This window comes from Gobio gobio (genome assembly GCF_949357685.1).
Source record: "Gobio gobio genome assembly, chromosome: 7".
NCBI lineage: Eukaryota > Metazoa > Chordata > Actinopteri > Cypriniformes > Gobionidae > Gobio > Gobio gobio.
In genome coordinates, this window is record NC_137103.1 from 49,033,219 (window position 1) to 49,051,558 (window position 18,340).

The 18,340-nt window shown below is 37.5% G+C and overlaps 1 protein-coding gene across 1 annotated transcript in view; it reads left to right on the plus strand.

Annotated features, from left to right (window-relative positions):
• slc4a3 (solute carrier family 4 member 3) overlaps positions 1-18,340 on the plus strand; it is a gene marked incomplete at its 3' end in the record, with an annotated part of 141,307 nt that overhangs the window by 18,848 nt on the left and 104,119 nt on the right. Inside the window, exon 2 of the mRNA XM_079822147.1 lies at positions 2,173-2,326. Coding sequence (XP_079678273.1) covers positions 2,273-2,326 — 54 coding nt within the window. The 5' untranslated portion in view covers positions 2,173-2,272. The remainder of the gene's footprint in view (positions 1-2,172; positions 2,327-18,340) is intronic.

The window sequence follows — 18,340 nt, forward strand, 5'->3', positions numbered from 1 at the left end:
AATTTTAGGAGGTACGTTTGAGACAGTATTTTTGCTTTTATTTTTTTCAGTAAAAACATTGAAACATCCTTAAAACAATTTAAATTTAACTGAGAACATGTGTACCAGTATAGGCTAAGACTTATCAGCTTTTATCTTTTATTATATTTCAGAAAATATATTTGAAATTTTATAGATTTTTATATCCCAATTGATTTTTCTTGTTTTACACCATTTTAATGTCAAATCGGCTAAATGATTACATGTAAATGCTTACATTTAATATAAAAGCACATACCATTTATTTATTTATTTCAGTGTGACAACTCCTGAGCTATAAAGGAGCAACTAAAATGTTCCCATGGGAGATGATACCAGCTCAGTGATGAAAAGATAAACTAGTTCTTTTCATTTCAGTCTGGTTGGCATCACTGTTCTTCTTAGGTTTGTGTGGATTCACTGATAAAATGTCCAAGGCAGCAGAACTGTGACGTTTCAGGCCAGATAAGAGGTGTTTTGATCACTGATGCTGGTACATGGAGATGCACATGGACATGGAGTCCGTCATGAAGCTGCATTTGCGAAGAACGATATCCAGTGGGTGCGGTTTATATGGCATAAATGAGACGTATGCTAGGGCTGTCTGCAGTAACGCAAACTCAAGACATGAGTCATCATCAGCGCCGGCTTCCCATGAGAGCTGTTTATCATACAATACAGCAGACTCTGGACTTACAGATGCAGAGCGAACACTGTCACGATTGCACAACCACACAGCAGACTCAAATGTTGTATGGTGCATTACTGATTACATCCATGATCTTTGTATAACAATGAACTTATGAAAAGATGACTGGAGAACACAGTTTTACTGCACTGTTGTTTAGTGTAAGCATAAGCTTGTGTATAGCCGGCCATTGTTGCAAAATAAAGCCCATTCATCCTGAATTGGTTTATTTTGTGTTAATATTCTGCTCACTGTACCATATTATGTTTAATACATGACTGTTTATCAAGTAAATAAATACATAGACATGAAATAATGATTTAACTTAAAATCTGTATTACCTGGCTTGTAGATTGGCTCAAAGCTCCCAATGACTCCTATTAGCTCCTTGGCCTAGCAACAAAATGGGCACATCAAAAATATTATTTAGTATTATCACTCTGCAATCCCTGTTATGTTTTCTCTGGACTAGTTTGGTAACTTGTTAAGGTACAATGTGACATGTCTTCCTCTATTTCAGGGATATATTTATATTAATATTAAAATATTAACTGGAAGTACCCCCTAAAATTTTTACATTAATATTTCAATAATTTAACAACACATTTTCACGGTTCTCTGATATTGGTTAAGTGCCACATGACCTACAGGTAAACAAATAAAAGGAACACTTTACAATAAGGTTTCATTTGTTAACATTTGTTAACATGAACTAACAACAATGAACAATACTTCTACAGCATTAATTAATCTTAGTTAATCTCAACATTTACTAATACATTTTTAATACATTCATAAATTGTATCTGTTAACATTAGTTTATGAACTGTGAATTAGCATGATGTATAAACTGTACTGTATGTGTGTGTGTGTGTGTGTGTGTGTGTGTGGCAACAGGTGCACAGGTGCACAGGTGGCAACCTATCACGGTACCACGCTTGAATTCACTGAGCTCCTGAGAGGCGACCTATTCTTTCACAAATGTTTGTAGAAGCGTCTGCATGCCTATGTGCTTGATTTTATACACATGTGGCCATGGAAGTGATTGGAACACCTGAATTCAATGATTTGGAGGGGTGTCCCAATACTTTTGGCAATAGAGAGAGAGAGAGAGAGACTTCTGTGAACATGATGCAAATTATTAATTGAATGAGTTTTGAATTGATAAAAAAAACAAAAAAAACTGAACTGTTTCATGTAGATTAATCAATCTTACCAACCGGGTACAGACACTTTATCATGATTAACATGGTTGTTTCATTGATTAACAGCTTAACACAATCAATAGTATGTCCGTTGAGTTCAGCGGTTATTGATGAGCCCCTGCATTGTAGCTTAAGAACTAGAAAAGGATCTATGTGTTTCTTCTGGACTTAATTCTGCAAACTAAGTATTTCATTCCCATGTACCCTTGCTCTTCTGTTTGTCTTGGGATCTGGTGGCCTAACGCTTTCTCGCTCTTACAGGTTATGCCACCCCGCAGGCTGACTGGAAATCCAGCCGTGAAAGAGAAGGGCTGATCCCAGACCCCCTCGTGTTCCCGCAGCTGCGCCCCTCCCTGTCCCCATGGCGACAGGAGGCCATGCCCCCGAGACAGATGTGTTGATCAACCTGCATCAGGTGAGTCAAGTGTTAAGACCCTGCCTGTTGTTTTCAGGGTTTGTGATTTTTAGTTATACTGCTTTTTGCCTGTTATACACAAATCTCACATCTGTAGCGCATGTTGCTTTTGTGGTGCTATGAAGCACAGCTGCAAGTGGAGTCTATTTTTGCATTGCATGCTCAGCAGAAAAATGGTGAAAATGCACTAGAAATCATTATTCATCAACACAGTGTTTTGCAGTACAAGCTTTAATGAAGCAATGTAGAAGAATAAACTACTCACATACTGTCTGAAAAAAAAAAAAAAACTTTCTGCTGGCTTTCATACCTGTTCCACACGAAATGACAGATGCACACAAACACTTTCTATTCTGTAAATATGACATAATCCATATGATTCAAGCAACAAATACCTGTAGTTTGGGTTTTGTTTAGATTTATTATCTTTTTGGATGTAAATGTAACCCCTAGGGGTGGCACGGTTCACAAAACCCACGGTTCGGTTCGTATCACGGTTTTAGGGTCACGGTTTTCGGTTCTGTACGGTTCTTGTTGTTGTTTTTTTTAATCGTTAACACTCCAGAAATTTACTTCAGCATATGATATATATAGCTTAATCCTCCACAATTTAGGATACAGTTTTACATTTTTTTTATATCAAGTTGTTTCCTAACTGGCTGTCTACAGAGTCCGACACATTGGCGTAACATTTTTCATGTTAATCATATCAAGTTTGATCAGAACAATGCACTGTGGCTTTAATTCAGCTGACCTGATTAACAAATTTCACCATGAAGTGTTCCGTGTGTTTCACAATCACCATATAACATCCAGCGCTGTGAAAAAAAAAAAAAAAATACACGAAAACACAACACTGCCAGAAGTTTTTGCCCAGACTTCAAAGGCATGTTTAAATTATTAAAACTAGAATCATATCTTAACTTTTAAATGTTACATTTATCATGTAAACTACTTATACACAACATGTTATATATGCATGTGTTTATGAGACAGAGGGGAACACGGTCGCATTTGCGGCAGATATATGCTGCCCATCATAAATCAAAGCATGAGACAGATAGGGGTCGGAGGAGAACACCGAAAAATGTGACAGAATGGACAATATTTGTCTGTATTTGCAATACACGAGCCGCGGTTCAGCTGCGCGAGACAAACACTGCCAGTGTGTGAATGCGCAACGGGTGCACGCGGCTCCCGCTCTCCATACGCACTGCATCTGCCCTGCCTGCTATACGATGCTAGCGCATCCTCCAACAACTCTGGGCAGTCTTCCTTATCTCTCTCATTTGCATTTCTACACGTGACGTGACCTGCAGCACTCCACTTTTACTTTACTGTATGTCCACACACACACACACACACACACACACACACACACACACACACACACACACACACACACACACACACACACACACACACACACACACACACACACACACACACACACACACCTCTTATTTTGCGCGAAAAGGACACCCACTGTCTGATGTAACATACGGGCACGAGGATACATTGCGCATGCGTCGAACCGTGCGACACATACACTCTGAACCAAACGGTTCGTTTTTTTTCCATGTACCGTGCCACCCCTAGTAACCCCCCTCCTCATGTAAACTGTATTTCATGATGCACACATCTGTAATAGTTATCAATATCATTTTTTAATTATAGAGTGGATTAACAAAGACTTTAGATGTACAAAGACGGTGCACTGTATTACTATAAATAGTAGAAAGTACAATGAGCAATATGGTGAAATAAGCCCCGCCTTCTAAGTAAATGAGCCGATCGCCAAATGGTAAAGTCATTGCTTATGACTGCATATGTGCATTGGCTGGTCCAGCCTGAAAAATTCAGGTTTTTTTGTCATGATTTGAGTGTTTAGAAACAAAATTAATGAAATAGTTGCTGTCAGATTTCATTGGTGATTTCAAATATGAAATTTAATCGTATGCTTAGTTAACAGATTTGGAGAATTTGATGTTTCCCCATTCAAAGAAATAGAAGCTGCACCTGCATGATTGAAATAGCTGCCCGAGAGGTGTTTCAAAGATGGCCGCCGAATGAAATGACTTTGGCATTAGTGCCCGGACACTAGGGCTGTGCAATATATCAAAATTATCGAAATATCGCACATTTACATATCACGATATGCATATCGCAATGGCATGCAATATCTGAATGACTTTAATAGGCTACTTCAACATTGTGAAAAGTGTACGTTTTAGGTCGACGCATATATAGCAGAGAATAGACTGGGCACACAACTGTTACTTATGTGACTTGCTTGACGTTAGATTTTATTAAACGCAATAACTTGCAAAAAAACAACTCCTTGCAGTCTCGCGCTGTCTGCTGTCTGACACACACACCGAAACGTGCGCACAAGCCGCCTCTCTGAAAGCGCGTGATCCCTTCAGTTCTGTTTTGTGCCTTGTTACACACTCAAACTGTCAAATACACTTGACGAGTATTCATGTAAACACAGTCGGTTATGCTTTAAGTGAACGATATCAGTTGGGGAAAGAAACCGAATGTGTGTCAATAGGATCCGTGCATTAGGTCTTAAAGTGACAGACTGCTAATACAGTAAACCTGCCGCTGTCTGTCAAACAACAAAAGAAAAAGAGAAAATCACTCAGTGCTCTTGGCTGAATAACCTTTGTAGCTTTATTATGTATCAGTGTATATTTAATTAATGTGAAGACTACTGTTTTTAGTTCTTATTTTTCATATCAAGGATAAATTAAAATAACACAAATAATCATCCACACCTTCAGGTGTCTTTGTTTACCTGGATGTTCTGGATGTTAAGTTTTAGGTTGATATAACTATATATTTCCAAGTCAAGCAAAGAGCTTTTGGTATTTAAATATTGGCATAACATTTTTTGTTTGTTTACATTGATGTTAAAATGATATTGTCAGATTTGTGACATAAATTTTTGCCAAAACACTACTGGTCACTTTCAGATGCTTTCTTTCCCCAGAAAGAATGTGAAACACATAAATGGTATCATTCTCTGTTTTTAAATGTTTTAATATAAATATTAATTTATTTTAAATAGGGCTGTCAAAAGATTAATCGCGATTAATCGCATACAAAATAAAAGTTTGTGTTTACATAATATATGTGTGTGTACTCTGTTAATTATTATTTATATATAACTACACACACATTCATGTATATATTTAAGAAATATTTGCATGTATATACTGTATATACATTTATATAATCTATAATATATATAAATATAAATGTTTTATATATAAAAATTATATTTTTTTCTTAAATATATACATGCTTGTGTGTGTATTTATATATAAATAATAATTAACAGAGTACACACACATATAGTATGTAAACACAAACTTTTATTTTGGATGCGATTAATCGCAATTAATCTTTTGACAGTCCTAATTTTAATATAATTTAAAAAGATTTTACACACTGCAATATCGCATTGCATATCGAATATCGCATTATTTAACAAGGTATTGCATATCGCATTTTTCTTCAATATCGCACAGCCCTACCGGACACTTTTTCGGCAGCATTAGTTCCAGAAGCATTCCTTCCATTCGTTTTTTTTTTCTTGTAGGATTTATCTTGGCCTTTTGCCCTTATTCAGATTTCAGTTTGAAAGAGTACATGAAGTGAAGTGGGAGAGAGAGGGGGGTGGGAAAAGGACCACAAGCTGGGACTCGATCTTGGGTCGAATGAAGCACAATTGCGCTACATGTTGGAACGCTGCTCATGAGGCTATCAGCTCTTTTGTTTTTTGTTTTTTTACTTTTCCATTCATATTTAACAAGTTTTTGTTAAGCACCATGACAAGCAACCAAAGCAACCAAACCAAACAGATGTTTAACAAACACAACATTACAAACTTTCTTTGAAGCAAAACAGTATTTGAAAATCGTTCAAAAAGACAAAGGAACTACAATTCTATGAAGCATTGCAAATTACAAAATTTAAAAATTTAAATATGGAAAAAAATATAAAAGTATTAATTTAAAGTTGTTTATTACACTTCATAGAAACAATACATTTTAAGTGTGTATATATATTTTGCCAATCAATTGGTATTTTTTGGAATTTTGGTGAAATTTTCTGTACGTAATGTAGTTTTTCCACCACAAATTCAACTGTCAAACACGGTTATTTTAAACATAAGTTTTAAAAATGCAATGAAAATCAATGGGGTAAAAGTTGTTTGGACACATAAAAACATTATTCAAAGCTGTCATTACTCCAGTCTTCAGTGTCACATAATCCTTCAGAAATCATTCTAATATGCTGATTTGCTGCTCAAGAAACATTTCTTATTATTATCAATGTTGACAACAGTTGTGCTGCTTCATATTTTTGTGGAAAATATATGGTAGGAAGACTTAAATATCTGGAATTGCAAATGGGTTGCTATGTGGTTTCCTGAGCAACTGCAGGTTTGGAGCTGGTGGCGTAGAGCCAAGCAGGGAGGCGCAGGTGCTGGGTTACATGTGGTGGCTGGACACACGGGCCGTACACAGGACAATAACATCGGTCTGACCTCCGTCTCATTTGACACTTGGCATGCACGGATCTCAGTCAGTGTGTGTACATCTGAATGGGCCTTTTTGTGGTTGCCTCCTGCATCTCATGTGTGTGTTTCTTGACCCATTATAGAGAAAATACACATTTTATTTTGAACAACAAATTAGTCATTATATGTTGTATTTTTTCTACTCTTTTTACAAGGACAATTCTTTGAAATTTTTCAAAAACAAACAGACTTGTGTGGTTTATACAGACACATTAATTTATTATGATGCTATACAATCATTTATTTTTTGATAGTATTCAATTTAATCCAAGTGATGACAATCATATCCACGTATAAACAGCAGAGCAAATGAGAACTTTTTGGACCTTGAGACCACCTGCAGTAAAACTAGAGCCATTACTGATAGTCTACACGTTCTTAGATGTAAGCATATGAAATCAGGGCCGGTGTTTTAAAAGAACTGCTTCGTTTTGAGATGTGCTAATTGGTTGATTCAGCATCGTCCTGTGGTGCTGTCAGCTCAGATGGTGGTGGATCCTCTCTTATTGATGTCAGTCTTTCAAAGGGCTTTCAGAGGGGGAGGTGCATGACAACATCTGGCGTAAAGCCCTCCTATATTAGAGCAAAACATAGGAATGCTTTTTCAAAAGGATTATTTATTTTTATTTAAATTAGTTTAATATGTTAAGTTGATAATTATTACTTTAGTATTTAATGACCATTTTCCACCCTCTCGTTTAACCCTTGGAATTAAAGGTGCAGTAAGCAATTTCTGAGAAACACTATTGAAAGTGGATCGGACCGAGCGCCACAACACACACTTGTAGCCAATCAGCAGTAGGGGGCGTATCCACTAGGGGTTGAACGACTTCAGATATTTTAAAGTCAATATTTATGCGATGAAAGTCAAGTCGCCATTGACTAGTCACTGATGATGTCATTAATGAACAAATGAACCTCGAGCTGAGACTCGAACATTCACCTTGTGCATAGCTATGGCATATGACACAGTGCTGCCCACAAGGCTATTGCTACTACTAACAACTTATTTTTATCAGTTCTTTTGATCTTTTTGGGTCATTATATTTCTCAAAGATTTCTGCTTGTTCTAAGTCAGACACAAATAAAGTTACAGTAAAGATGACATTTATATTGGTGAGAGCGCGATTGCGTGTGAATTAATGGTAGCGTCTCTCTAATAATAGTGAAGCTGTGGGTTTTAATTATTAAGAAATAAAATAACTTTTTAGTTTCTAAGCTATTTTATTGATAAATCACAGAACAGTGTTGACAATACATTTCTGCTCTACTGAATGTTTCTCTGTGCGCGCGATCTCAGCGTGGTGTGCACACTACTGTCTGTATGCTAGTTTAGAATCAATTTTAAGCATCCAGATAGTATAATCAAACATATCTTGTGGAGTGCTCTCAGAGTATGCATTTATTTGTCATTTTAACTGTTTGGAAACGGAGCACAAAAGTGGACTTCTATCCTGTTGCACACTCTATAGGCCATGATCAGCTACTAGTCGACGTCAACCCTACGCTCTAAAAAAAAAAGGTTCTATATGGCACCAAAAATGGTTCTTTGCTCGTAATCATAGGGGAACCTTTTTTAGTGCTACATAGCACCAATTTTGGTGCTTCAGTGGTTCTTCAGCGGTTCTTCAGAGGTGCTATATAGCACCTTAGTCAAAGAACCGGTGAATAACCTCTGCAGAACCGCTGAAGAACCACTGAAACACCAAAATTGGTGCTATATAGCACTAAAAAACGTTCCCCTATGATTACGAGCCAAGAACCATTTTTGGTGCCATATAGAACCTTTTTTTTTTTTAGAGTGTAAAGCATAATGGCAGAGCATTAAAGTCGACTAGTCTGTGCAACCCCTAGTGTACACTCATGATGAGGAAGGAGAGAGAGTGAGCAAGAGGGAGATTTGAAGAAAGACTGTATAGGGAGATGGCTGAGAGACATTACAAAAGAGTAAAGGTTAGAGGAATATCACTGGGAAAAGAAGGTTATGATCAGGCAAGAGTTTTAGGACCCGCGTTAATAAAAGGAAACAGAGGTTGCGTTGTTTCTGATCCATATGTGAGTAACATTGGTTTTGCTATGTTTCACAGAACCAAGATGTGCTATTGTTGTTATGCTAGCTATAGTGACAGGATAGTTTTGAGTGTCATTGTTTTTCTGGAGCTGGTGCCCAGCAAGCAATAGGCGTCATTTCACCGTCTCGGTTAACTATAAACCCGACATAGTCCGGCTATGAGTAACCCGCTTCTAGCCACAATAACCTTGCATTTGGTTACATGTCGTTTTTGCCAAAATAACTTGTGAGATGTATGATATTCCATCATGTAAGCATAGTCAACTTTTTCTTTGACATGTTCATGTCAATTAGACATCCATTAAATTTTCACTGACAGCCCAAATTTTGCCAGTTTTAGTCTAGCCTCAGAGCTGTGTTTTGACGGCTATTAGATGTAATAGTAAAATTAGCAAAATTGCTTGCTGGGTGTGCGGTTGGCGAATGAAAACAAACTTTTGCTTGTATATACTCTTCCTTGTCGTTCATTTGTCATTATGATATGATAAAGTGACATCCACTGAGGGGTGTGTTTGTTTGGGTTGAGCAGTGCTTCTCAGGACACATCCACACGAAGCCAGAGCTTTCCCTATCCAATCTTTTTTTCCCCTTGTCTCAAGAAATAACTGCGTAAACACGAAACCACTGAAACCGACTCAAACGATGTAGTATACACGCCAGACCAGTATGTGGCGCTTTTGTGTAATTCTGCCACAGAAATACTCTAAAAACAGAGAAGAAGAGTTGTGGCTAGAAGGGGTACAGCAACGATTGGAAGTGAGGCAAAATCTCACGCTAAAATAACAATAAATAAATGTGCTACTTACCAGATTGTGTTTTATTAACGCCTACACCAACCCCAACCCTAAACCTACCCTTACAATAATGCAAATACAGTCATTAAATGACGCAATATTGATGTGCACATACCCAGTGGTTGTAGCTTTATCCCTTCTAGTATTTACTGTGCGGGATGTGGTGTGTATTACATCACCGTTTTACAAAATATACGGATTTGCTGTACACACGAAAACGCAAGGGTGTGGCTTTCAGATTTATCCACTCTGGGACCTGGTTTTTCAGGCTCCCAAAATGCCTGATCTGCTCGGACAAAACGCTGATACGATACAAAACTTTTACCTATACAGCTAAACGTGTCTCCGTGTGGACGGGCCCTCAGAAATTGCTTACTGCACCTTTAAATGGGTCATTATGGGATGCTGTTCCTTTAAGGTATTTATTCACACATAAAATGATGTGAATTTTTCTGGTGTTTATATACTTCTTTCTTCATATTACCGCATGGTGGCTGGATAGGCCAAGTTTATGAAAACTCTATAAATGTTGCTGTGTTGGAATATATTCATCTCTCTTATTGCAGAATTGTAATAATGAAAGTTCATAATGAGCCATTTTAGCAGCTCAGTTTCAGTAAATGCTCTTTTTGGACTGGGTAGGAGGTTTCGAGTTACAGTTTCGAGTTACATGTTTTCTTAGCACGATAAACTCTCACGAGATTAGGGAAAATTTGACTCCTAATGACATGATCCCTTTAAATACATCATCATAAGTTGTTAGAAAACAACATATACATCTATTTTTAGTAGTACCTACCCATACATGGAGCCTTACCAGAATTTAGGGTCTGTTTCCATGAACTCTGCTGACATATTATGAGTAAGTGTGGCTGTATCGTTCTAGGCAGCAATCTGCTCACCATGGCATCAGATACCAGATTAATTGCCTGGTGTCGACCTGCATGCGGATGGCCATTTGGCATGTTGTGCCTGCGCTGTAGAAATCGCCATATCATGTTTCAGCAAAGAGAAATTAATGTTTAGTAATAACATAGTGTGCAGGAGACATTATTGTACAGCCCAGACAAAAGCAACATGTTAATGCTGCACATTGTTACTTACTTGTTTTCTAAAGCAATAATCAGCATTCCGTATGTTGATGCAGACTTCCCACAAGGCACCACATTGAATTGACAAAAATCAACACTGAATGAAGAAATCAATTGTGGTAAGCGAGAGGATTTGGCCAGACTGAGTAAACAGAAAGTGTTCAGAGATTGATGCGGTTTCAGTCCAGCCCAAAACTGCACGCTGATTTCCCACACGCAAATATTTGACCATGTGTTATTTATACATCACATAAAATCCAGTGGCAGCAGGACACACACTTCTGCATGCACACTGCCACGCAATGTGGTTTTTGAACTTTTTTTTAAATAATAGAGCTGTTTTTGGGATGACTGATGAAAATGCCATTTTCACAAGTAGAAATAAACTTTATACCTTAATAATTGATGTGTGACATCAGCGTGAATAGACAGAATTCACGTGATTTTTAAATCAAACTGAACATTTGTCAAAATTATGTGTTTGATTACCAACAAATATAATACCGGTCAAAAGTTTGGAATGATTAAGATTTTTGAAATGTTTAAAGGTCCCATGGCATGGATTTTTTATTTATTTTATAATGTATTCTGAGGTGTACTTATATTGTTAGTATGATTTTTACATCATAAAATGTCATAATTTAGAAATAAAAGGCATTTTTCTATACTGATGTTTGCCTTCTGGCTGAATGCCCTATTTCAAGGCGAGTGTCTGCAGTGAGACTTCAGTAAAAACGCCCACTGTTGTGATTGGCTGACATCTTTGCATTTGAAATGAGCGGAGGGGGCGTGGTTTAACGAGGTCTACGAGGCACAAGGCTGTGCCAGAGAGACGGATGTCACTTCTCATCAGTTCCCTCAGCACGTCTCAAGGTTCAGTGAACTGTTGTAGTTACTAGCATATACTTCAGGTTATTAGTTTATTTCTAGTCGGAGAGACTGACACTCATGTCAGAAAGTTAGTAACTTTAATAAATGATGGATCAGCGCTGACTCGAGATGCGAACCGTTGAGAACGATTCAGTCCATTTTGGTGAACTGGTTTGACCAGTTCACTAAAAAGAACCGGTTCATTAAAAAGAACCAGTTCAAAAGAACGATTCGTTCGTGAACCGGACATCAATGGACCAAAGACGGAGAGATTGCTAACAAAGTTATATTGTACCTACTGAGTTATGAGAGCGCTGTCAGCGCGAGTTTAATTTGTTTGTCTCTGAGAGTTCTGAATAAACATGAGTCCCAGTCCCATTATTTTTAGATATTTTCCTATCATATGAAAAGCGTCAGTGGCGCGTATTGAGTACACAGCGCAAACAAAGACACAACAGCAGTAATCGAATGTAAAACAGTTTATTGTGGGGATAGCTGGCTAGCCTAGCCCGGAGAACCTCTGCTTAATCTCGCGCCGAATCTTTGGTGCCTCCGCTTTGGGCGAGATGCAGTACTGGGGGTCGGTGATGTTGAAGGACGACCGGTCAGTGCAGCCCGAACCTCGGCGTGCGTGAAGTTTATCTCTAAAGATGTGGCTCTGCCGATGTTGAGCAGAAACTCACGACTGTATGCACATTTTAGAACAGATAGACACGACGAGGACGTACAAAAACACTCACTCACAAGATAGAAAACACCGTTCTGTCGGGAGAGAGAGAAGCCGCAGCGTGTGCACGAATAATAAAGTTCTGTGTGAACTTGAATAATTAGCTACACATCAGAAATCACTGATCACAGATCAGAAGGAACTGAAAAAAGACTTCTGTTTTCATTTGTACATCCAAACACTGAGGAACTGCCAGCATTCACTCTCGAGGACTAACAAATATGGTGCTCGCATGGGCGTGCCAAATTGTCTGGGCTGAGGAAAGGGAGGTAACCGTTCCTGAAAATTCAAGATCAGCTCGTCTGAGCTCTCATTTTCTCAAAGGCAGAGAAAGACAGCCAGAACTCGGTTTACACCGATCAAAATTTCTAGCCACTTGGGGACAATATTCAGGCTAGGGGAACTCATATTAATGTTGAAAAACCTCATAAAATGAAAATTTCATGCCATGGGACCTTTAAGACGTATTTTATGTTCACCAAAAATACAATAGAAACTGTAATATTGTGGAATAACATTACAATTCAAAATAACGGTTTTCTATTTTAATACATTTTAAATGTAATTCCTTCTTCAACGTGTCTATTTACACCAAGTGCAAATAGCGTGCCTTTTTGGCAAGTGCTATTCGCACTAGCTCCACTTAACAATGCCTGTTTGGGAAAAACAAGATTAGAAAAATAACAGGCATATTGTAATGTTTTCAGTGGTGTAGTCAGTAAAGCATAAGGCTTAAAGATCTAGGTTTTGACGCGGTCGACCCGGGTTCAAATCCGCCTTTTGCAGAGCTCGCTCTTCTCTCTTTTCCTATCACATATTATCCGCCCTCCTACGTACTTCCGCTCAATTTTCATTTTCCTTCAGTACTCCGTCTGGGACTGCGGTATATTCTTAGGACTTCCATGTGAGAAACAAAAGAGAGGAAATGTTCTAAAAATGGAAATAAAGTGCCTAACGAAATGTTTAATAATAATAAAACCATTTATTGGATAGGGTTAGGGATAGGTGTAGGGAGGGCTTTTATTATCCCATTAGCGCGGCATCTATTTAATAATTTTAATAAATATAATCATTTACACTCTGATATTATTGCATCCTGTTTATGTACAACAATACTGAGGTGCAAATAGTATGTATCTGTCAAAATAAATTATAAATAGCATCTAAATACTATTTACACATATTGCAAAGAACTACTTTTACATGGTGTAAATAGAATATATCACTATTTTCACTCTGTATGCTATTTCACTTAGTAAATAGCATCTACAGCTATTTGCACTCAGCGATAATTGCTATTTACACTAAGAAAATATGGCATCTATTGCTATTTGCACTGCGATGCAAAGCTGAATTTTCAGCATCATTATTCCAGTCTTCAGTGTCACACTCTTCAGTGTTATTAATTAGGGTTCTTAAATATTATATTAGGGCTGTCAATTGACAATTAAAATAATGTTAATACTTTACATTAAGGTTTCATTAGTTAACATTGTTGTTACAGAGGTTTTTGCAACAATGCTCTTCTCTCACTTGCAACACATATTCTATACAGTACTCCCCAAATATACAAATAATGCCATGACAAATAAAGCTGTTTCAAACATGTTTACATATGTGCTGTGTATAATTATTATGTATATAAAACTACACACATGTGGATGTATATATTTAAGAATTTTTTTAAAGATATTCAAGATTTTTTATTTTTAGATATAAACTCACAGTTGTGAGTTATTGAATCTACATTGTAATATATAAACACAATTCTGAGAAAAAAAAAAAAATCAGAATTGTGAGATAAAAGGTCACAATTACCTTTTTTTTACTCCATTAGGTTCCCTAAGTAACACGTTAAATTAAAAATGAAATTTTGAAGTATAAAAGACTGGTTTTCCTGTAAAACATACTACAATAATCTTCATCATCATCACATAATAATATTTTTACACTGCAGAAGAAGAAACCGAGAAAAAAAAAGTAAAAGTTAGTCTGTATTGTTATAGAAATGACAGCTTTTGTCATGGCAGCTTAATGATGACATGTTAGTTTATGTTTCCTGAACATACATGAACATTTTCCCTAGCCTTAGAGTGTTTATGAGCAAAATAAAGATGTGATCCTAGCATATGGTGGACTATCCCTGGAATAGATGTCTGGCCCTAATCGGTCCCCTGAGGACCCCAGCTAGACGCTGCTTTATCAGTGTTTACACTGTACGGGGTTGAGGATAGACAGATCTCTATTCTCAGTGGTCTGAGCTCATGGTTGTCATGGCGATGATGATATCATAGTGCCGTATACAGCTGGGGTAACTGCCCCCCTCAATGCTGATGCCACCTGTTCAGGTTGGGAGGGGCAACATTGATCTGCTGCTTAAAAATTTACAGCATGTGGTTAACTGGCCTGAAAAATATGGACGGTAATTATTCACCACATGTAATTTGTTGCTCAATTAGAGACTTGTAAACAGACTTGCATGCTCGAACATAATAGAATTAGATTTGTACATAATTCATCATTCTTGATCATTAAAATCACATAATCCATCACAAAGAAGAGGCTGGAAATGTACCATTCTTGTTGTGAAACCACTTTGTCAGTACTTACCCTTAAGTTGTTCCAAAGCTGTATGAGTTTCTTTCTTCTGTTGAACACAAAATAATATATTTTAAATATATATATTTTTTGTATTTTTTTTCTACTATGGAAGTCAATGGCTACTGTCAACTGTCTGGTTACCAACATTCTTTCAAATATAAATTCATACAGGTTTGGAACAACTTGAGGGTGAGTGAATGATGACAAAATTTTAATTTTTGGGTGAAGTATCCGTTTAACAATTCTGGTTTCTTAATGATACTCGCAGAAACAATTCATCTTAATCATATACTATTTTTATTTCATGTTTTTATTTGTTAGTAACATTTATGCAAATAATTAGGTCATATTTATGTAAATTTGAGTCACATGAACCCCAAAAGTGTTTGAGACTATAGTACTTTATAGTATTTATCAATATTTAGCTTTTATTTTTATATTTTCATTTTAGTTTAAATGTTAGTGATTTTGTTTTGTTTGTAATTTGTATTAGTTTTAGTTTTTATTATATTTATTTTTTATTTATTTTGATTTTCAGTTTTAGTCATTTTAATACTTCAACTTAAATGTCAAAAACTTATGTCAGTTAGTTTTTTAAGTAAAATATTTTCATAATTTTATTTCATTAGTTTATCTTATTTTAGATTAATCTTATTTGTAATAGTTTTAATTAACAATAGCAACACTGTAATTTGTGAGTCTTTCTACACTCACCTAAAGGATTATTAGGAACACCTGTTCAATTTCTCATTAATGCAATTATCCAATCAACCAATCAAATGGCAGTTGGTTCAATGCATTTAGGGGTGTGGTCCTGGTCAAGACAATATCCTGAACTCCAAACTGAATGTCAGAATGGGAAAGAAAGGTGATTTAAGCAATTTTGAGCGTGGCATGGTTGTTGGTGCCAGAGTTGCCGGTCTGAGTATTTCACAATCTGCTCAGTTACTGAGATTTTCACGCACAACCATTTCTAGGGTTTACAAAGAATGGTGTGAAAAGGGAAAAACATCCAGTCCTGTGGGTGAAAATGCCTTGTTGATGCTAGAGGTCAGAGGAGAATGGGCCGACTGATTCAAGCTGATAGAAGAGCAACTTTGACTGAAATAACCACTTGTTACAACCGAGGTATGCAGCAAAGCATTTGTGAAGCCACAACACGTACAACCTTGAGGCGGATGGGCTACAACAGCAGGAGACCCCACCGGGTACCACTCATCTCCACTACAAATAGGAAAAAGAGGCTACAATTTGCACGAGCTCACCAAAATTGGACAGTTGAAGACTGGAAAAATGTTGCCTGGTCTGATGAGTCTCGATTTCTGTTGAGACATTCAGATGGTAGAGTCAGAATTTGGCGTAAACAGAATGAGAACATGGATCCATCATGCCTTGTTACCACTGTGCAGGCTGGTGGTGGTGGTGTAATGGTGTGGGGGATGTTTTCTTGGCACACTTTAGGCCCTTTAGTGCCAATTGGGCAATGTTTAAATGCCACGGCCTACCTGAGCATTGTTTCTGACCATGTCCATCCCTTTATGACCACCATGTACCCATCCTCTGATGGCTACTTCCAGCAGGATAATGCACCATGTCACAAAGCTTGAATCATTTCAAATTGGTTTCTTGAACATGACAATGAGTTCACTGTACTAAAATGGCACCCACAGTCACCAGATCTCAACTTAATAGAGCATCTTTGGGATGTGGTGGAACGGGAGCTTCGTGCCCTGGATGTGCATCCCACAAATCTCCATTAACTGAAAGAAGCTATCCTATCAATATGGGCCAACATTTCTAAAGAATGCTTTCAGCACCTTGTTGAATCAATGCCACGTAGAATTAAGGCAGTTCTGAAGGTGAAATGGGGTCAAACACTGTATTAGTATGGTGTTCCTAATAATCCTAATAATAATGGTGTTCCTAAAAGTAATTTTTTTATTAAAGGTGCACTATGTAAAATATTTCAGTAAAATATCCAAAAACCACTAGGCCAGTGTTATATATTTTGTTCAGTTTAATACTTTCAATATCCCAAATGTTTCCAACGTCAATCGTGAGAAAATTGCTATTTTAACCAAGGAACCGGGACGTGTGAGGGAGTCGCCTGTCTGAGTGAACGTACAGAGTAACGTCATAACTTCATTTTCAACACACTCAGATGTATCTAATATGATAAACAGAGCAGCGTTACCTCAAACTCATGACCGGAAAAGCGGAAGTGGTGCCGGCGACTGTCATAATAAAAGTCCCGCCGGCGACTATGCCATAATAACAGATCCACTGCTCGCGAGGTGTGTGTTCCGCTCTTCTTATTAACAATCGCTCCAGTGGCCTTGCTCAGCTCCCACAACACTCAGTCCTGCTCTGCTTCATACTACAGTAACGTTAATAATCGCATCCATGATCATGATTTCTGCCCGAGTCCTATCCCGATTATTTTCCACCAGCTGTGAGGTGAAGACCACGTCACAAGTTTCGGGGCTCAAACGTGGTGTCACCAAGCTACGCTTTGTTTTGAACAGGCGACCTCTAGTGGACAGAAAAGTTACATAGTGCAGCTTTAAAAGGTACTTGCTCATTTGTTTGTGAATCATATACTTTGCAGTAGGAAAATGTGTTGTATTTATTGATTTTATATCATTTCAGAGCACCTCATCTTGATCTTTCAGCACATTTAGGGCCCTATCATACACCCAGTGCAATGCGACACCAGGCGCGACGCAAGTGTTTTTTGCTAGTTTCAGCCCGACGCAGTTATCATTTTCACGTCCAGCGCCACGTTGTTTAAATAGCAAATGCACTCGCCTCCATCTTTTCACCCATGGGCGTGCTGGTTTGAAAATGAGGTGTGTCCAGGCTCATTGTTGGTGCGTTGGTATTTTGAGGAAACTGAAAATGAAACTGTGCCATTGACCAAGTAAAACCTGGGGCCTATACCATGAAGCCGGTTTAGCTGGCTAACCAGATATGTTTAAGCTTAGTTTGTGCCAATCCTGGGTTTTAGGCACCATTAAAGTGGTTTGGCTTTTAGCAGTGTTCATCTCCATAGTAACTTACGCTCCACGGCTAACCTGCTCCAGGGCAGGTTATGTTCTGGATAAGAGAAATTAAATTGGACCAATCAGCTGTGAGCAAAGTGACACACCTCTGATGCAATAAAGTCACTCCCCCTGTTTCTAATAGCAAATGGTTTTAAAGACTAAAGGTTTTGGCTTTTAACAATGCTTATTTATAAAAATAATATTCATTTTGAATGATTTAGATAT